The sequence below is a fragment of the Tamandua tetradactyla genome, chromosome 1 (genome assembly GCF_023851605.1).
Source record: "Tamandua tetradactyla isolate mTamTet1 chromosome 1, mTamTet1.pri, whole genome shotgun sequence".
Classification (NCBI taxonomy): Eukaryota; Metazoa; Chordata; class Mammalia; order Pilosa; family Myrmecophagidae; genus Tamandua; species Tamandua tetradactyla.
Window position 1 is genome coordinate 17,416,939 of NC_135327.1, and position 21,276 is coordinate 17,438,214.

Sequence of the window (21,276 nt, forward strand, 5' to 3'; positions counted from 1 at the left end):
TCTAATTGTTATTCCTTTATAATTTGTTTTTTCATTCTAGCTGTCCCACCTCCCTTACTGTTTATTATGGAACTTTTCAAACAAACAAAAGAAGAGAAAATAGTTTAATAGATGTATCTGTCATTCATCTTTATTGTTATTTAATATCTGGATACTTTTAACATCTTTTTTTTTTTTAGTATACTACAGTTTTACTGTAATGTGTATAGATGTGGATTTCTTTTTATTATCTTGCTTGGGATTCTTGGAGCTAAGGATTCCTATCATTCTTTTTCTCAACTGTTTTCAAATATTGACTTTCCTCTATTTATAGAACTTCAACTAGATATATGTTATACCTTCTCACTGTATCCTCCAAATCTTTTCTGTACTTCTTTTTAATAGTTTTGTTTCTTTATATTGCATTTTAAATAATTTATTTCAATTATTACATTATTAATTTTTAGAAATCCTGCTTGGTTCTTTTATAAATATGCATGGCCAGTTTTACAGTTTCTTGCTACTTACACATACATTCAAACCTCTCTATTTCTTTAACTGTATTACACATAATTATTTTATAGTCTGTGCCTCCTAATTCCAATTTCCAGCAATATCCAAAGTGTTTGTAAGTCTTCTGGATCTTACTCATAAGGCCGGATTGTTTCTGCTGAATCTTACTCATAAGGTTTTATTTCTTTTTCTTCTTTAATGTGATTTAATTCCCTAGATCTTTATCTGTGCGATACTTTGAAGTGGATTTTCAGAGATAGTTTTTGTTTACCCCCTGTGGCTAGAAACGTTATCTGCCAAGAACAATTTTATGTTAAAGGTTTGAAATTTTTTTAAGTTACTCAGTCAGTAAGAATTCAGGCTGTAAATATGAGCGAGGATCAGTTTATAGTTACTAATTCTTTGAGGAGATTTTTTTTCCTTCCCTCTATTTGACACCTAGACAGCCGTTTTTCCTTACTGTATACTGGGATTCATTTTTAATTTATCCGTACACAGTATCTATGGTTTTTTGAGGTTCCAACTTTATATAGGCATCTCTTATCAGACTCCCCGCTTTGAACAGGTCCTGCCTTTCTCGCCTGTTCCCCCTTGACCTGGAGGAAGTGAAACTGAAGCTCAAGGCCACTGTTCTTTTTCGATGGGTGAGCCATTCAGGATATCTGACTAACCATGTTTCAAGATACAGAACCTTCATGTCTTTTTATAAGTCCTAAATATTGAATAATAAATTGAAATACATAAATTTATAAAATGAAGGTAATAACTACTCTGCCCCCCGCCTCCTCCATCTCAGGTCTTGGGGGTAGGTGGGGGATCGGGAGACAGAATGACAAAATAGAGTCTCTGCCACCTACTAGGGAAGTGGCCCAGGGCAAGTCTCTTTACCTTTCTGAACCTCAGTATCATCATCTGAAGAGGGGACAGTAGTACCTACCTCATACATAAGGTTTTAAGGTAAGGAAATAACACAAGTGAAGCACTCAGTTAAGAGCCTTGTATTCAGTAGGGTAAAAATGAAAGTCATTGTTCTTGTGACCCCACCAAGAGAAAGGGAGTAAGGGATTCCTTTTACTAGCTGGCTCTACCCCTTCTAGGTGAGCCTCCCTGACAGTATTTGCGTTTACTTTGCACAAGGGAAGATTCTTGGTTTTTGGAACTGTGATACTTGTTTTTTGTACTGTCTGTAGTGGTAGGAGGCCTCCTGTCTGCTCATCTGCTGTCAAAAAAAGCTGGGGTGGAAGTGGAGGCTGGATGGCCCTGCTCTGGACCTCTCCTGAGGATGGCTGAGGAGGCAGCCCGAAAACTCCTCCCAGGTAAGAGTTAACACAGAGACAGCGGAGAGGTAAACTTAAGTAAGTCCCTCTTCTCTCACTGGAGACAAGAGTGGCAATGCACAATTACTTCCTGATGTTTCTTACCCAAGCACTTGGCATTTTACTCCCAGGCCCACCATGAAATCGGGAGGACCTGGGCATTTTGAGAGCTTTCTGGGGCCATAGCACAGGATGGAAGAATTGACCTCATTTCTGTTTGCAGAAAGGGCTGAAGTCCAGCTTAGTGGGTCGAAGGCCCTTGCTTTTATTTTGAGTGGCTCCTTTTGCCCCCTTCCTGTCCCACACACTATTGGAATAAAAAGATCCCAGGGAAGAGCTGCCTTGGACTGAGCATTAGGAGCCCTAGGTTCTGGACTCAGCTCTGCCAGGCAACATCTTAAACAAGTCACTCTTCTTCTCTGCGGTTCACTTTCCCCATCTATCAAATGGGAAACATAATTCCTGCCTCCCTGCCTCACTGAGTTGTGGGGAGGTTAAAATGAGGTCAGGAGAGAGTGCTTGCAAACTCTCAAGTACAATTGAAAATGCGAGGGGTATGTTTTGTGGCTAAGCCGTGACCAGGGTTAGAGGCCAAGTGGGGCAGTAACACTGGGCTTGGCTGCATGAACTGGACACTGTGTTTTCTTCAGGGTGTGGTGGAAGCTCTGAGGGCTGTTCACACCCAAGCACTTCCTCCAGCATCTTGGCCATCTCACTTATCCCTTGCCAGGCTGTACTTGTATCCTCAGGGGAGAGCTGAGGAGAGTGAGCAAGCTGGGCTTGGGTCTCACTCATAGCTTATGGCCTATGTGTCTCCTTGTGAATATCACATCCTGTGTGATTCATCCCTAGAGGAAACTGCCTGGTTGCTCCCCCCTCCCCTTTTTTTTTTTATCCTAGGGGTGATGTTCATTAATTCATTTAATTTTTAATTAAAAAAAGCTTATTGAGAAATACGTGTACTGAAAAGCACATCTCAAATAGATATAAAGCAAACACCACTGTATCTACCTTTCAGATCAGGAAATAGAATCTTGCCACTGTCTTGATTTTCCTGAAACATTTCTCTGAGCCCTTCTTGGCCATGACTCACATTCTCTTTGCGTGTTACTTGCCTTACCAGAGAACATGTTTTTATTCTACAACAAAATTGCTGGATCTTGTAGTTCTTGGAAATTATGACAACTTTATTCATGGTTTGGTGACACACAGGCCACTGTGGGGTGATTTGACCTTTTGCTGGAGAGGAAATCTCTGCCTCAGGCTGATTTTGAATTCCTTGCCTTGAATTGGAAAGCCCAAGGGTGGGGTGGCAAAGTATTGGGCTGGGTGGGAGAGGCAGGTGTTCCCATCCCAGCTCCATGTCGCCTTTGGCTGAGTCACATCTTTATAGGCAGGACTTTCCCTACCTGCACATTGAGGGTTGGACTACATTAGCGGTTAATACCTTTTTAAAAAAAAATATTCGAAGGGTGCACTGGTAGTTCGGTGATAGAATTCTTACTTGCCATGTAGGAGACTGGGGTTTGATTCTCGGCCCATGCACTCCATAAAGCAAAATAAAACAAAAAACATTCAACAAACGGTGCTGCAATAACAGAATATTCACATAGAAAAGAATGAAATGTAACCTCTGCCACACAGCATATAAAAAACAAAAAATTCAGCCCCTAAACTCTTTTAATTAAAGCAGGGATCTCAAACTAGTTCCTAGGGAACTCTCTGAGGCCTGGAGATGGGTTTCGTTGGTCAGAGAGATGTTTGAAGAAAATATATGAGGCATGCTCTCATCAGTATGCCGCAATCTCCACCGCTCCCAATGGCTGAAATTTTGCTTGCTTCACATTGTTACCTGCCTGGCCTCTGAAGGCATTGTATAAAGTCAGTAAAGTGGAGCTGCTCAAGTGAAGGTGAGGATGTGTGGAGTGAGAATGAAGAGCAAGCCCGTTCTCTGCCCCTACATCATAAACAAGAGCCCAAGAGCCGTGCAGAACAGTGTTTGACAGCATCTGGGTTATATGGGTGCCAGCTGTGCTCCAGTTGTGATGGTTATCCTACACTGGCTCAGACTGGGAACCTTTCCCCCCGTTTGGGGCCTCAGTCACCCACTGGTCACTCAGGAGATAAAGAGGTAAGTGCAGGCTAAGGCCTCAGGCTCATCCTTACCTGTCCGTATCTGTCTGGAATGTAATCTTGCAATTGTTCAGCCTTTCAGACCCCCACTGGCATGCCATATGGAACCGTGAATCTGCTTCATGGCGTGAACCCAGGAGAGACCCCTGTCACGTGTACAGCAGGGATTGGGACCTTCATTGTGGAATTTGCCACCCTGAGCAGCCTCACTGGTGACCCGGTGTTTGAAGACGTTGCCAGAGTGGCCCTAATGCGCCTCTGGGAGAGCCGGTCAGATATAGGGCTGGTAAGTGGCAGCTGCCCTTCCTGTTTGAGTCACTTCTGCCCCTTACCCCTGCTTAAGGGGCCCAGGGCTCTGAATGTGCGGTTGCAATCCAGAGTGACCTCAGGAGTGGACCAGGACTTGTGCCCAGATACCAAAAATAGATCAAGCTCCCAGTTAAGGTTGGTCTTTTGTTTGTTTTTTAAATATTTTTATTGACAAATCTTCACACATGTATATTCCATACATGCTGTACAATCAGTGGCTCACAATATCATCACATAGTTGTGTATTCATCACCATGATCATTTTTAGAACATTTGTATCACTCCAGAAAAGGAAATAAAAAAAAAAAGAAAAACTCATACATCCCATACCCCTTAGCCCTCCCTCTCATTGACCACTAGTATTTCCATCTACCTAATTTATTTAACCCCTTATCCCCCCTATTATTTTTTTATTTTTATCCTTAATTTTTTACTCATCTATCCATACCCTGGATAAAAGGAGCATCAGTCACAAGGTTTTCACAATCACGTAGTCACATTGTAAAAGTTGTATCTTCATACAATTGTCTTCAAGAATCAAGGCTACTGAAACACAGCTCAGCAGTTTCAGGTACTTCCCTCCAGCCACTCCAGTATACCACAAACTAAAAAGGGATATTTATAGAATGTGTAGGAATAACCTCCAGGATAATCTCTTGTCTCTGTTTGAAATCTTTCAGCCCTAAATCATATGGGCTAACTTTAATATAAAAAGTTAGTGAATTGAAGTTGAGAACATGGGTTATCAGATTGATAACCTGATATCTTTCAGCCACTGAAACTTTACTTTGTTTCATTTGTCTCTTCCCCCTTTTGGTCAGGAAGACTTTCTCAATCCCATGATGATATGTCCTGGCTCATCCCGGGATTTCTGTCCCACATTGCCAGGGAGATTTACACCCCTGGGAGTCGTGTCCCATGTGGAGGGAAGGGCAGTGAGTTCACCTGCCAAGTTGGCTTAGAGAGAGAGGTCATATCTGAGCAACAAAAAAAGGTTTTCTGGGGGTGACTTTTAGGCCTAGTTTTAAGTAGGCTTAGCCTGTCCTTTGCAAGAATGTTTCATGGGGGTAAACCCCAAGATCAAGGGCTTGGCCTATTGGTTTGGTTGTCCCCATTACTTACTAGAATATCAGAAATTCTCCAAATGGGAAACTTGAATATTTCTTCTTTTCTCCCCAGTTCTCCAAGGAGACTTTGCAAATACTTATTTATTCACTTGCCTAGATTACTCTGGGATATATCGGGGCATTACAGTAACCTGGACAAACCAACAAAATCTCATGCCCTTTTCAAGATTCCATATACTTATAGTTTTCAACTAAACTGACCATCCAAGTTACATTAGGAAATGCAGTACCCCAAATATAAATTTTGTGCTAAATAAACATCTCTCCCTTTGGTCTCACACAGAAGTTGAAGTTTTAAAGTGTGGATGATATCATCCTTTACCCTGTATTCTGATTTACCTTAGTCCTATCCAGATCAACTTCATTCATATCTCTACTTGAAGTCTTATCACTTTTTCAACTTTTTAAACAGTTCCTGTATTGGTACTGCTGACCTTAATAGCTTCAGAACTCTAACTCTGATTCTCAGGTGTCACGTAAATACCCGAAGTTTCTGGGAATCACCACCTTATAAACAAAACAGCTCAGTAAATATCTCAGAATTTAGAAATAACAGTTAAGACTCCTGTATGTATATGACTGCTGAAAGAGCTTATCATCCAGGACCCTTTACAACAGGCTCCAACCTGATAACCCATGTTCTCAACTTCAGTTCACTAAGTTTTTATATTATAATTAGTCCACATGATTTAGGCATGATAATATTTTTCTTTTTGTTCCTGATGTTTCATTCAACATACAGTCCTTTAGAGTCATGCACCTAGTTGCATACTCAATAACGTTACTCTTCTCAATAGTCCGTTGTGTGTATACACTACAGTTCCCCTCCGTTCCTCAGTCATTGTACCCTTAGGCCACCTCCATTCATTGTGGATCATGAACACTGCTGCCATGAACACCAGTGTGCAAATTTCCACACTTAATTCCTCCAGGTATATATTGAGCAACGGGATTTCAGGATCATATGACAACCCCACCCCTAGCCTTCTATGGAACCACCACACTGCCCTCCAAGGGACTGTACCTCTCGGTTTCCCCACCGACAGTGAATAGATAAATCTCTTTCTCCTCATTTTCTCTAGCACTTGTTTTTCTCTGTTCATTTTTAAACAATTTTATTCACACATTATACAATCCAACCTAAGTGTATAGACATGATTTCACCAGTATAATCTATATGAAGACATTTCGTTTTCTTCCACAAAGAATCCATGCTCCTCTTCCATGCTCCCCATCTATTGACGTTTAGTTTTGGCATAATGTTTTGTTGTGTTCAGTGGAAGCATATTACAGTGTTACTGTTAACTGTAGACACTAGCTTGCATTGATTGTAAATTTTCCCGTATACCATCTATTTTCAACACCCTTCATCATTGACATTTATTTGTTCTCCCTCATGCAAAAATATCTTTTTATCTGTACATTTAATCACCATCATTGTCCACTCTAGGCATTCCTAAATTATATCATCTCAGTCTTTATCCTCTACCTTTCCTCCTGGTTTCGTATGTGCCCCCAGCCCTTCTCCCTCAATCATACTCACAATCACCTTCATTTAGTGTGCTACAATCAGGTAGTATTGTGCTATCCATTTCCTAATTTTACAGTCAGTCCTGTTGTATAATCTGTATTTCTTCAGCACCAGTTGCCCAATCTCTGCCTTCTTTCTATCTCCTGATAACCTGTGTTCTTTCTTTCTTTCTTTTTTAAACATAACAACATAAAAACATGAACATTCTTACCATATGATCATTCCATTCTTGGTATATAATTGGTAATTCACAATATCATCACATAGTTGTATATTTACCACCATGATCATTTCTTAGAACATTTGCATCAGTTCAGAAAAAGAAAAAAAAAACCTCATATATACCATACCCCTTAACCCTCCCTCTCATTCTTGCTAGTATTTCCATCTACCCAATATATTTTAGCCTTTGTTTCCCCTATTTTTTTCCTATACCCCTTATCACTCCCTTTCCTTGATCACTATCATTTCAATCTACTAAATTCATTTTAACATTTGTTCCCCTGTTGTTTATTTATATTTAATCCAAAGGTTTTACTCATCTGTCCATACTGTAGATAAAAGGAGCATCAGGCATAAGGTTTTCACAATTACACAGTCACAGTGTGAAAGCTATGTCATTATACAGTTATCTTCAAGAAACCTGGCTACTGGAATACAGCTCTACATTTTCAGGCACTTCCCTCCAGCCTCTCCATTACACCTTAACTAAAAAGGTGATATCTGTATAATGCATAAGAATAACCTCCAGGATAACCTCTTGACTCTGTTTGAAATCTCTCAGCCACTGACACTTTATTTTGTCTCATTTCTCTCTTCCCCATTTTGGTCTAGAAGGTTTTCTCATTTCCTTTATGCTGAGTCCCAGCTCATTCTAGGATTTCTGTCCCATGTTGCCAGGAAGGTTTACACCCTTGGGAGTCATGTTCCACATAGAGAAGGGGAGGGCAATGAGTTTACTTTTGTTGGCTGAGAGAGAGAGGCCACATCTGAGCAACAAAAGATAACCTGTGTTCTTAACTTCAATTCTCAAGTTCACTCATTAATGTTAGTTCATATTAGTAAGACCATACAGTATTTGTCCTTTTGTTTCTGGCTAATTTAATTCAGCATAATGTCCTCAAGGCTCATCCATGTTGTTACATGTTTCGTGGCTTTATTTTGTCTTACAATTGCATAATATTCCATTGTATGTGTATACCACAGCTTGTCTAGCCATTCTTCTGTTGATGGACATTTGGGCTGTTTCCATTTCTTGGCAGTTGTAAATAATGCTGCTATAAACATTGTTGTGCAAATGTCCATTTGTGTCCTTGCCTTCAATTCCTCTGAATATATACCTAGTAATGGGATTGCAGGATCATATGGCAATTCTATACTTAGCTTCCTGAGGAACCACCAAACTGCCTTCCAGAGTAGTTATACCATTTTACATTCCCACCAACAGTGGATAAATGTGCCTCTTTCTCCACATCTTCTCCAGCACTTGTTTTCTGTTTTTTGATAATGGCCATTCTAGTGGGTGTCAGATGATATTTCATTGTGGTTTTGATTTGCATTTCCCTAATAGCCTGTGAAGTTGAACATTCTTTTCCTGTGCCTTTTAGCCATTTATATTTCCTCTTCTGAGAAGTGTCTGTTCATGTCTTTTGCCCAATTTTTCATTTTTTTTTGTCTTTATGTTGTTGAGTTGATGAATCTCTTTATATATTCTGAATACTAAATCCTTATCTGATGTGTGGTTTCCAAATATTGTCTCCCATTGCATAGGCTGTCTTTTTACTTTCTGAACAAAGTTCTTTGATACACAAAAGTGTTTAATTTTAAGGATTTCCCATATATTTATTTCTTTTTTCAATGCTTGTGCTTTGGGTATAGGGTCTAGGAAACTGCCTCTTATTCTGGTCTTAGCTCTGATGTTTAGATCTTTGATCCATTTGAATTAATTTTTGTACAGGGTGTGAGATATGGATCCTCTTTCATTCTTTTGCACATGGATATCGAGTTCTCCAAACATCATTTATTGAAAGACTGCTCTGTCCTAGTTGGGTTTGCTTGACAGCCTTATCAAAGATCAGTTGTCTACAGATGAGAGGGTCTATTTCTGAACGCTCTATTTGATTCCATTAGTCAGTATATCTGTCTTTATGCCTGTACCATGCTGTTTTGACCACTGTAGCTTCATAATATTCTTTAAAGCCAGGTAGTGTGAAACCTCTCACTTTGTTTTTCTTTCTCAAGGTATTTTTAACTATTCGGGGCACCCTGCCCCAAATAGTTTTTTTTTTTTTTTTTTTTTTTTCAGAAATTAAAATCCAAAAAACTTACTTTGCAGAAACAAGATCAGGAATGTTGATCTTGTAACCTGCCACTTTGCTGTACTCATTTATTAGCTCTAGTAACTTTGCTGTAGATTTTTTGTGATTTTTTGACATATAGTATTATATTATATGCAAACAGTGAGTTTTACTTCTTCCTTTCCAATTTGGATGCCTTTTATTTCTTTTCTTGTCTAATTGCTCTGACTAGAATTTCCAGCACAATGTTGAATAGCAGTGGTGACAGTGGACGTCCCGGTCTTGTTCATGATCCTAGAAGGAAAACTTCAGTCTTTTCCCTTTGAGGATGATGTTAGCTGTGGATTTTACAAATCTTCCCTTAATCATGTTGAGGAAGTTCCCTTCTGATTCTATCCTTTGAAGTGTTTTCATCAAGAAAGGATGTTGAATTTTTTCAGAAAATTTTTTCAGAAAAGGTATCTTTTGCAGAAAAGATACCTTTTCTGCATCAATCAAGATGATCGTGTGATTTTTCTGGTTTGATTTGTTGATATGGTGTATTGCATTAATTGATTTTCTTATGTTGAACAATCATTGCATACTGGAATAAATCCCACTTGGTCAGGGTGTATAATTCTTTTAGTGTGCTGCTGGATTCGATTTGCAAATATTTTGTTGAGGATTTTTGCATTTGTATTCATTACAGAGGTTGGTCTGTAATTTCCTTTTCTTGTAGTATCTTTGTCTGGCTTTGGTGTTACGGTGATGTTGGCTTCATAGAATGAGTTAGGTAGCTTTCCCTCCTCTTCAAATTTTTTGAAGAGTTTGAGCAGGATTGGTAGTAATTCTTTCTTGAATGCTTGGTAAAATTCACATGTGAAGCCATCTCATCCTGAACTTCTCTATTTTGGGAGCTTCTTGATGACTGATTGAGTCTTTTTACTTGTGATTGGTTTTTTGAGGTTGTCTATTTCTTCTTGAGTCAGTGTTGGTTGTTCATGCCTTCCTAGGAAGTTCTCTATTTCGTCTATGTTGCCTAGTTTATTAGCATATAGTTACTCATAGTGTCCTCCCATTACCTGCTTTATTTCTGAAGGGTCAGTGGTTATGTCTCCTCTTCTATTTGTGATTTTATTTATTTGCATCATCTCTGTCTCTCTCTTTTTTTTTTTTTTTTGGTCAACCTAACTAAGAGTCTATCAATTTTATTAATTTCTCAAAAAAAATCTTCCGGTTTTGTTGACTTTCTTGATTGTTTTCATGTTCTCAATTTCATTTATTTCTGTTCCAATCCTTGTTTCTTTCCTTCTGTTTGCTTTGGGGTTAGTTTGCTGTTCTTTCTTTAGTTCTTCCAAGTGAACAGTTAATTCCTTGATTTTTGCTCTTTCTTCTTTTTTAATATAGGCATTTAAGACAATACTTTTCCCTCTCAGCACTGCCTTTGCTGCATCTCATAAATTTTGATATGTTGTGTTTTCATTTTCATTTTCCTTGAGATATTTACTGATTTATCTTGTAATTTCTTCTTTGACCCACTGATTATTTAAAAGTGTGTTGTTTAGCTTCCATATATTTGTGAATTTTATGGCCCTTTGCCTATTATTGGTTTCCAACTTCATTCTGTTATGATCTGAGAAAGTCTTTTGTATGATATCAGTCTCTTTATATTTGTATAATATCTAATCTTTTTGTATTAATTGACACTTGCTTTGTGACCCAGTACATGGTCTCTCCTTGAGAATGATACATGAGCACTTGAGAAAAATGTGTATCCTGCTGTTTTGGGGTGTAATGTTCTGTAAATGTCTGGTAAGTCTAGTTCATTTATCATATCATTCAAATTCTCTGTTTCGTAATTGATCCTCTGTCTAGATATTCTATCTGTTGATGACACCAGGAAATTGAAGTCCTCAGCTATGAGGTTAAAGGTGTCTGTTTCTTCCTTCATTGTTGTCAGTGTTTGCCTCATGTGAAGCCATCTCAGTGCACTTTGGTGCACTCTGGCTTGGTGTTGTAAATATTTATGATTGTTATGTCTTCTTTGTTGAATTGTTCCTTTTATTAATACGTAATGTCCTTCTTTGTCTCTTTTAATTGCTTTATATTTAATGTCTTATTATTAGTATAGCTAGTCCTGCTCTTTTCTGATTATTGTTTGCATAAAATATCTTTTCCCAACTTTTCACCTTCAACCTTTTTTTTGTCCTTGGGTCTAAAATGAGTCTCCTGTAGACAGCATATAGGTGGGTCCTATTTTTTAAATTCATTCTGCCAGTCTATGTCTTTTGACTGGGGAGTTGAATCCATTAATATTTAATGTTATTACTGTAAAGGCAGTACTTCTGCCATTTTGTCTTTTGGATTTTATATGTCATATCTAAATTTTTTTTCTCTTTCTACCTTTACTTACAGTCTTCGATTCTACATTCTTCTCCAGACATCTCTCTTCTGTCTTTTCCTATCTGCCTGTAGTGCCACTTTGGTATTTCTTGCAGAGTTGGTCTCTTAGTCACAAATTCTCTCAGTGATTGCCTGAAAATATTTTAATCTCCCCTTCATTTTTTTTTTTTTTTTTTTTTTTTTTTTTTTTAGACAGAGAGAAGGAAGGAAGGATAGAAGGAAGGAAAGGAGGAAGAAAGGGAAACATCTTTTAAACATTTTCTTGTTTTATTGTATTTTGTTTCTCCGTTTTTGTTACATGGGCTTGGGCCGGGAATCGAACCGAGGTCCTCCGGCATAGCAGGCAAGCACTTTGCCCGCTGAGCCACCGCGGCCCGCCCCCCTTCATTTTTTTTTTTTTTTTTTTTTTTTTTTTTTTTTAAAGGAAAGACAGAGAGAAGGAAGGAAGGATAGAAGGAAGGAAGGAAGGAAGAAAGGGAAACATCTTTAAACATTTTCTTGTTTTATTGTATTCTGTTTCTCCGTTTTTGTTACATGGGCTGGGGCCGGGAATCGAACCGAGGTCCTCCGGCATAGCAGGCAAGCACTTTGCCCGCTGAGCCACCGCGGCCCGCCCCCCCCTTCATTTTTGAAGGACAGTTTCACTGGATATAGAATTCTTGGGTGGCAGTTTTTCTCTCTTAGAATCTTAAATATATCATTCCATTGCCTTTTCATCTCTGTGGTTTCTGCTGAGAAATCCATATATAGTCTTGTTGGGCTTCCCTTGTATGTGATGAATTGCTTTTCTCTTGCTGTTTTCAAAATTCTCTCTTTCTCTTTGACATTTGACAATCTGGTTATTAAGTGTCTTGAAGTATGTATATTTGGATCTGTTCTGTTTGCAGTATGTTGCACTTCTTGGATCTGTAATTTTATGTCTTTCATAAGGGATGGGAAATTTTCCATGAGTGTTTCCTCCATTAGTCTTTCTCCTCCTTTTCCCTATCTTCTTCTTCTGGGATACCCACAACACATATATTCGTGTGCTTCATGTTGTCATGACTGATTATTTTTCCATTATCCTTATTTTTTGTGTGTGTGAGTCGGATTTCAGATGTCCAGTCTTCTAGTTCACTAATCCTTTCTTCTGCTTCTTCCAATCTATTATTGTAGGTTTCCATTGTTTTTTTTCTTCATCACTTCTATTGTGCCTTTCATTCCCATAAGTTCTATGGTTTGTTTTTTTCAAACTTTTGATTTCTTCTTTTTGTTTGCCCAGTGTCTTCTTTATTTCCTCCCTCAACTTGTTGGTTTGATTTTTGAAGAAATTTTCCATGTCTGTTCAAACATCCTGAATTAGCTATTTTAACTCCTGTATCTCATTTGAAGTGTTGGTTTGTCCCTTTGATTGGGGCATATCTTCGATTTTCCTAGTATGGGTCTTTATTTTTTGCTGACATCTAGGCATTTGATTTCCTTAATTAGTTTATTCTGGAAGTTGTTTTCCCCCTTCGATGTGAGATTTTCTTGCTGGATGGCTTTGCTCTCTGTCTGTTCTCTGACATTCTGTATGACTTATTCTAGACCTCTAGCTTAGGTTCTGTTTAACTGATCAGAATTTTTTAGTTCTTGTTTTTCTTTTTCTTCCCCTGCCTATATGAAGCCCTCTTTTTTTTTTTTAAAGAGGGTCTCTTCAGATATTATAGACCCCAGTAGGATTTTCCCAGACCAGACAGGCCTGTGTCTTAGGAGGAGAGAGTAACCAGCGTCAGTTTTCCCTGAGGGTGAGACCCAGCAGGTTGACAGACTTTGTTTGAAGCCTCAAGACTCTGCTTTTCCTATCCTACCCAGCATATGGCACTTGTCTGCCATGGCTTCCCACCGGTGTAAAGTGGTGGTGGTGGCGGTGCCTTTAATTTCAGCAGACTTTCCCTGCTTGGGCATTGTTGAGACTGAAGTGAGGTATTAGGAAGGCTTTGATTGCTTCTGTTTTCCAGCCCCTGGAGCCTGACTTCCTTGAAGGAGGAATTCCACTTGAGCTGTAGCCCCTTCCCTTCTCTTGGGGAAGATACACCCTTTAGGGAATCAACTCCTTTCACCTGACTAGGTACTTTGTCTCTCAGATAGGTTTAATTCCGCCCTTGCCTGCAGCAGGGCTGGAGCCTGAGAATGCCTCCAATTCTATCTAATGAGCTGTTAAGGAGTAGAAAAAAAAAAAAAAAGCCTTTTCAGAGCCAGACCCCTGCTCTTTGGGTTTGTCAATCAGGACCTTAAATTGGTACAAGGTTCTATGTATCTCTAGGCTCTGTGTGCCCCCTTTTCTTGGGGTCCAGACCTTTACCAGTATTTTGTGCTGTCAGACTCAAAAAGCCTTTGTTTATTTGTTTTTTTCCATCAGCCCTGCCCCCTCTCTGCCAGGGCAAAAACCTCCTAGTACCTTTAGTGCTTATCCAGGTTTATCTGTGCTGGGGCCTATTTTCAGTAGTCAAAATTTGTCGATTAATTCTGCAATTGGAGCTTGGTTGAGCTTAACCCTTGCTGCTAATAAAGTCAGTTTCCTTTCCCCTTAGGGAACCAGCCTGCTGTGTCTGTGGGGGAGGGGTGCTGGTCTCCATAGCTTAGGGGACTTACAGTTCTGTGTAGGGTCTCAGCCATGCCACCTGGTCCAGACAGGTATACACTGTGAGTCCAGTCACTGATGTTCCCCCAGCAGTTGTTCTGTACCATTCCTGGCTATTTACTAGCTGCTCTGGAGGATGAACTAAATTCTGCATCTCACTAAGCCACCATCTTGCCTCGCCTCTCCCAGTTAAAGTTTTGACACAGAGGGGAAGACAGCACGACAGTACATCATGTGGCAGGGAAGAGAGGTCTGTGTTCATCTTAACTTCTCAATCTTTTCTGACTCTAGGGAGTGGATTACATGCTTCATGCCTCCATGAGTTTAAATAAAACAGCTTGTCTGGCTCTCATTTATGGTATTTCTTAGAACACTAGGTCTGAAAGATGTTTAGTGTTTCTTAGAACATTAGTTCTGAAAGATGTTGAATGGCTATTCCTGAAAAAATGATTCCTGGCCAGTTAACTTTGGAAATGCTACATACAGCATCTTTTTTTTTTGGACAGTTACAATGAACATGAGCAGAGTAAAGGTTATGAAATACTATGGTAAAGAAATCAATTTAGTATTGTTTACCCCAACATTTTCCAAACCTATTTTATCTAAGTTTCCCTTTCTCCTCATAATATCAATTAACCCATGGAAATATTTTGTACATGTATGAAAAATTACCAAAAACAATAAATTTCAAAACACACTGAAACAATTAGTTATAGAACAGATTTCAGAGTTTGGTGTGGGTTACACTTCCACAATTTTAGATTTTTCCTTCTAGCTGCTCCAAGATACTGGAGACTTAAAAAAAAAAATCAATGTAATAATTCAGCAGTCATACTCAATTGTTAGAGTCTATCTTTTCTGTTTTAACACCACCTTCTCCTTTGAGCTTTCCCTAATTTTGAGGGGTATTTGGGCAATGCCCATTCTAACATTTTCATGTTTGAAAGGGCTGTCAGTAGTGTGGGTTGGGGGATGGAGCTAGATGATGTTCTGGAGAGGCCAGCCCCTCTGAGTTGCAGGACTTATCTGACCTAGGAACCCATCTAGAGGTTGTAGGTTTCTGGAAAGTGATCATAGTGCATGGAACCTTTGTAGAATTTCAGTTAAAGCCCCAGGTGTTCTTTAATGTTGGCAGAGTGGTTTTGGTTGGGGTTTGGCAAACCATGGTGAATAGCAATATCTAGCTGAAGCTTGCATGAGAGTAGCCTCCGGAATAGCCTCTGGACTCTATTTGAACTCTCTCAGCCACTGATACCTAATTAGTTACAATTCTTTTCCACCTTTGTTGTCAATCCCACAATGCCAGGGTCAATCAGAATCATCCCTTCAAGTCATATCCCATAATACCAGGGAGACTTTCATCCCAGGATGTCATGTCCCATATAGAGGGGAGGGTAATGGTTTTTGCAGAATTGTAACCCATGGAAATTAAAAAAGAAAATTAAAAAAAATGTTTTTGTTGAGAAGTATCCACAGACATAGTCCAACCATATTATACAGTCTGTGGCTCACAGTATGATCACATAGTTGAGTAATCTTCACTGTGATCATTTTTAGAACATTTGCATCAGTCCAGAAAAAGAAAAAAAAAGAACTCATATAACCCATACTCCTTATCCCTCCCTCTAATTGACCCACAGTATTTCAAGTTTTTCAAGTTTTTACCCTTTATCTCCTGCTATTATTTGTTTGTTTTTTATCCTTATTATTATTAATTTTTTTACTCACCTGTCCATACCCTGGATAAAAGGAGCATCAGACACAAAAGGAGCATCACACACAAGTTTTTCACAATCATACTGTCACACTGCAAAAGCTATATAGTTATACAATCTTCCTCAAGAATCAAGGCTACTGCAACACAGTTCAACAGTTTCAGATAATTCCCTCTAGCCACTCCAGTGCACCATAAACTAAAAAGGGATATCTGTATAATGCATAAGGATAACCTCCAGGATAACCTGCCAACTGTTTGAAATCTGTCAGCCAGTTAGACTTTACTTTGACTCATTTCTCTCTTCTCCCTTTTGGTCAAGAAGGTTTTCTCAATCCCATGATGCTGGGTCCCAGCTCATCCCCAGGAGTCATGTTCCATGTAGGTGGGAAGGCAGTGAGTTCACTTGCCTGGTTGGCTTAGAGAAGGAGGCCACAACTGAGCAATAAAAGAGGTTCTCTGGTAGTGACTCTTAGGCATAATAATAAATAGATTTAGCTTCTCCTTTGCAAGAATAAGCTTCAGTGGGGCAAGTCCCAAGATAGAGACCTCAGCCTATTGAATTTGTTGTCCTCATTGCTTGTGAGAATATCAGGAATTCTCACAAACAGTGGGGAAGTTGAATATTTCCTTCTTTCTCCCTGATCCCCCAAGGGGACTCTGGAAATACTTTTTTATTCCTTGCCCAAATTACTCTGGAGTATATTGTGGCATCACATTAACCTGTGCAAACCAACAAGATCTCACACCTATTCAAGATTCCATGTAATTATGGTGTTCAAATAAACTGAACATACCAGTTAAATTAGATAATGTGCTACCAAAAATATGAATTTCACACCAAATAAACATCTCTCCTTTTGGTCTTGCAAAGAGGTTGAAGTTTTAAAATATGGACCATATCATCCTTTCCCCAGATTTCTGACTTGCCTTACTCCTATCTTTCATATCTCTAGACGACGTCTGATCACATTTTCAGCTTTTAAAACAGTTGCTGAATGGGGTAATAGTGACATTCATGGCTTTAGTGCTCTAACTCTGAGTCTCCGGTGTCACATAAATACCCAAAGTGTCAGGGAACAACCAGGTTATATGCAAATAGTTCAATATTTCAGAATTTAGAAATATCAGTTACAACTCCTAAATATATGTGACTGCTGTAAGAGCTTACAATCGAGGACGTTTTACTATAGGCCCCAACCTGATAACCATACTCTCAACTTCAGTTCTCTGAGTTTGTATATTATATTTAATCCGTATGAATGAGGCATGATAATATTTGTCTTTTTTGTTTCTGATGTTTTGTTCAACATACTGTCCTTAAGCTCCATTCATCTTGTTGCATACCTCACAACTTCATTCCTTTTTGTGACTGCTCAGTAGTCTGTTATATGTAAATACCACAGTTCCCACTTCTATTCCTCAGTCATTGTACCCTTAGACCACCTCCATCCATTGCGGAATCACAAACACTGCCATCATAAACACCAACATGCAGATGCCCATTTGTGTCCACTCTCTTAGTTCCTCCAGGTATATACCTACTAGTGGGGTTTCAGGATCATAGGACAACACCACCCCTTGCCTCCTGTGGAACCATCACACTGCCCTTCTGAGCTGGCTGAACCTCTCAGCTTCCTTACCAACAGTGAATAGGTACATCTCTTTCTCCACATTTTCTCTAGCACTTGTTTCTGTCTGTTCATTATGTGTGTATGTGTTCCCAAAGTGGTGGTTTTATTTTTTAGTTTTTATGTTTGTATGGGAAATTGTGGATTAAGTGAAAAAAATTATAAATAAATAGTGTATTTCCTCCTCCATCTGCTGATTTTTCTCCCATGGATTTGTGTAACCTGGAATCAAAGGAGTCTCCTTTTCTTTCCTTGCTGATACTGGTTAGTATGAGACACAAGCCTTCTGTAAAGCAAGCAGAAAATCAACAGGTCAAAAGGTATTACCAGAGAAAGGGCATCAACAAACATTCACAGACCACCTACTCTCTGAAAGATACCGTGGGAACTATAAAAATGGATGACTTGGTTTAGAGAGCACCGTGTCATGTGCTGAGCCCTGTGAGCTGCATTTTGCATGGATTGCTAGAATCAGACCTTCTGGCTTGTCTGTTCTGTGTTTTTCCCCAAAAACATATAGAACTGAAATGTATTCAGAGACTGGCCCTGCATTTAGGGTCTCCATTAGGATTTTTGTTGGTTGGTTGGTGGGGATTTTTCTTTTGGCAGCTTTACTGTGAAAAGTTTCAAGAAAGGTTGTTCACTGTACTTTTGATCTACAAAGGATTCATTGAAATGGTTTCTCCATCTAGTAACTCCTTTCTTGAATTTATCTTAAAGTGTTTCTTGGTTTCAATCATTACTAACTATATGAGCTGCAAGTAACAGAAACCAAAAATAACATTGGCTTACACAAGAAATTTAGTTCTTCCTCACATAAAAGTCTAAAAGTAGGCAGCCCAGGGCTTGTATGATGGCTTTATTCACAAAGTCCATAGGAACCAGGATTCCTTCCCTGGGTCTTCATGGCCCAAGACAGCAGCTAGCACTCCAGCTATTACAATCCACTTCCCAAGCAACACATCTCCAGTTGTTGCATGCCACTTCCTAAGGAAGGGACAAAGATTGAAGAAAATGCCAATAGTCTGAAGGAAGTTTCCAGGAATGTACCTGTGCTGGTTTGAAAGGACGTATGTCCCCTAGAAAAGCCATGTTTTAATCAAAATCCCATTTCATAAAGGCAGAATAATCCTATTCAATACTGTGTGTTTGAAACTGTAATCAGATCATCTCCCTGGAGATGTGATTTACTCAAGAGTGCTTGTTAAGCTGATTAGGTGATGACATGTCTCCACCCATTTGGGTGGGTCTTGATAAGTTTCTTTAGTCCTATAAAAAAGGGAACATTTTGGAGAATGAAGGAGATTCTGAGAGAGCAGAGAATGCTGCAGCATCACGAAGCACAGACTCCACAAGCCAGCGACCTTTGGATATGAAGAAGGAAAATGTCTCTGGGGGAGCTTCATGAAACAGAAAGCCAGGAGAGAAAGCTAGCAGATGACACCATGCTTGCCATGTGCCCTTGCAGCGGAGAGAGAAACCGTGACTGTGTTCACCATGTGCCTTCTCACTTGAGAGAGAAACCTTAAACTTCATCGGCCTTCTTGAGCCAGGGTATCTTTCCCTGGATGCCTTTGATTGGAAATTTCTATAGACTTGTTTTAATTGGACATTTTCTTGGCCTTAGAACTGTAAACTAGCAGCTTACTAAATTCCCCTTTTAAAAGCCATTCCCTTTCTGGTATATTGCATTCTGGCATCTAGCAAACCAGAACAGATTTTGATACTGGAGAGTGGGGTGCTGCTACGGTTTGCAAATACCAAACATGTTAGAATGGCTTTTTAAATGGATAAGGAGAAGAATCTGGAGGAGCTGTGAGAAGCTTGATAGAGAAGGCCTAGAATGCTTTGACGAGACTGTTGGTAGAAATGTGGACTCTAAAGATACCTCTGACCAGGCTTTAGGCAGAGATGAGGCACATGTTATTGTAAACTGGAAGGAAAGTGAGCCTTGTTTTAAAATGACAGATAATCTGGCAAAATTGACTAGTGGCTTTGGCTGGAAGACAGATTTTAAAAGCCATGAACTTGAATATTTAGCAGAAGACATCTCCAAATTAAATGTCGGAAATGCAGCCTGGTTTCTCCTCACAGCTTATAGTGAAATGTGACAGGAAAGAGATAAGCTGAGAACTGAACTGTTGGGTACAAAGAAACTAGAAATTGATATTCTCGAAAATTCTGGGCTTCCAGGAAGGGAGACCCCAGAGAAAAATGCCCCATGTGAGTATTTAACCAAATGTGAAAACAGCCCAGCCACTTCAGAGAAAGCAGGCTTGGAGATGGAGTTATCCAGGAAGGATTTGTGGCAACTCCTTATGTCTGGTGGGCATAATCCAAGGCTACTGCATAGAAAGCCAGAGAGAGTGCTGTGGGACCTGTATAAACAGAGCTGTTGCCAGTCTGGACTGGGGAGTTCAGAGAAGGGACACATTGGAGGAAAAATAACTTCAGAGGTAAAACCATGGAGGCTGAGGTCTGAAGTCAAGAAGCCTCGAGCCAGGAGAGCAGACCCACCCAAGCCCGTCAAGAGGGTGAATTTGCCCCGAAGGCAGAGGATGGGCCTTCTACCTCCTTGCAGTGGAAGGGTCATGCTGCCTCAGGCCTTGGAGAGGGTGAAGCACATTCCTTGGAGTTTGGGGAGAGCCTGGCTGCCACCACGTGGTGGGGTTGGGTGTGTGCCCCGGAGATGGCAGAGCCCAGGTGCAGCCCCACTGGTTGGAGAGGGTGGAGCTGAGAAAAAGGTGGTCTCCCCAGTGTCCGTTAAGGTAGCGTTCAGAGAGAGGCAGGCCTCTGTAGGCCTTTGGAAAAGGTAGGACTGCCGCTTTCAAAGTCCCAAAGATAGATGATTCTCAGACTTTGAAATCTAATGGATTTTGCTCTTCGGGTTTTCAAACCTGCATGGGACTGGTGACCCTTGTGTTCTTTCCTCCCTATGGATATGTGTCCTATGGATATTCCTCCTTTGTATGTTGGCAGCAAATGACTTTTCTTGGGTTTTTACAGGTCCAGAGCCAGAGGATAATTCTGCTTTAGAACAGTCTATGCCTGTAACTAACTTTGATAGGAGTTTGTACTGTTTCTAACTTTGTATTTCATTTATATTGCTACTGAAATGGTTTAAGGATTTGTGATATTGTTATGGAATTAATGTATTTTGTATATGGGAAAAACAGTCTTTTTTAGGGTCCAGAGGGTGGAATGTGCTGGTTTGAAAAGATGTATGTCCCCTAGAAAAGCCACGTTTTAATCTAAATCCCATTTCATAAAGGCAGGATAATCCCTATTCAATACTGTATGTTTGAATTGTAATTAGATCATCTCCCTGGAGATGTAACCCAGTCAAGAGTGGGTTGTTAAGCTGGATTGGGGGAAATGTGTCTCCACCCATTTGGGTGGGTCTTGGTTAGTTTCTGAAGTTCTATAAAAGAGGAAACATTTTGTAGAATAAAGGAGATTCAGAGAGAGCAGAGCAGAATGACATAGCCACAAGAAGCAGAGTCCACCAGTCAGCAACCTTTGGAAATGAAGAAGGAAAACCCCTCCCAGGGAGCTTCATGAAACAGGAAGCCGGGAGAAGAAGCTAGCAGATGCCGGCCTATGCTCACCATGTGCCTTTCCAGATGAGAGAGGAACCCTGGCTGTGTTCACCATGTGCCTTTCCAGATGAGAGAGAAACTCTGTGTTTGCCACGTGCCTTCTCACTTGAGAAAGAAACCCTGAACTTCATTGGCCTTCTTGA

The 21,276-nt window shown here is 39.8% G+C and overlaps 1 protein-coding gene across 4 annotated transcripts in view; it reads left to right on the top strand.

Annotated features, from left to right (window-relative positions):
* Window positions 1-21,276, top strand: part of EDEM2 (ER degradation enhancing alpha-mannosidase like protein 2) — a 66,238-nt gene that overhangs the window by 30,170 nt on the left and 14,792 nt on the right. For 3 of the 4 annotated variants that reach the window (XM_077170476.1, XM_077170469.1, XM_077170483.1), the window contains exons 5-6: window positions 1,683-1,808; window positions 4,016-4,227. In XM_077170476.1, the coding sequence (XP_077026591.1) occupies window positions 1,683-1,808; window positions 4,016-4,227 (338 nt within the window). The remainder of the gene's footprint in view (window positions 1-1,682; window positions 1,809-4,015; window positions 4,228-21,276) is intronic. The other variant, XM_077170490.1, reaches the window with a different exon arrangement.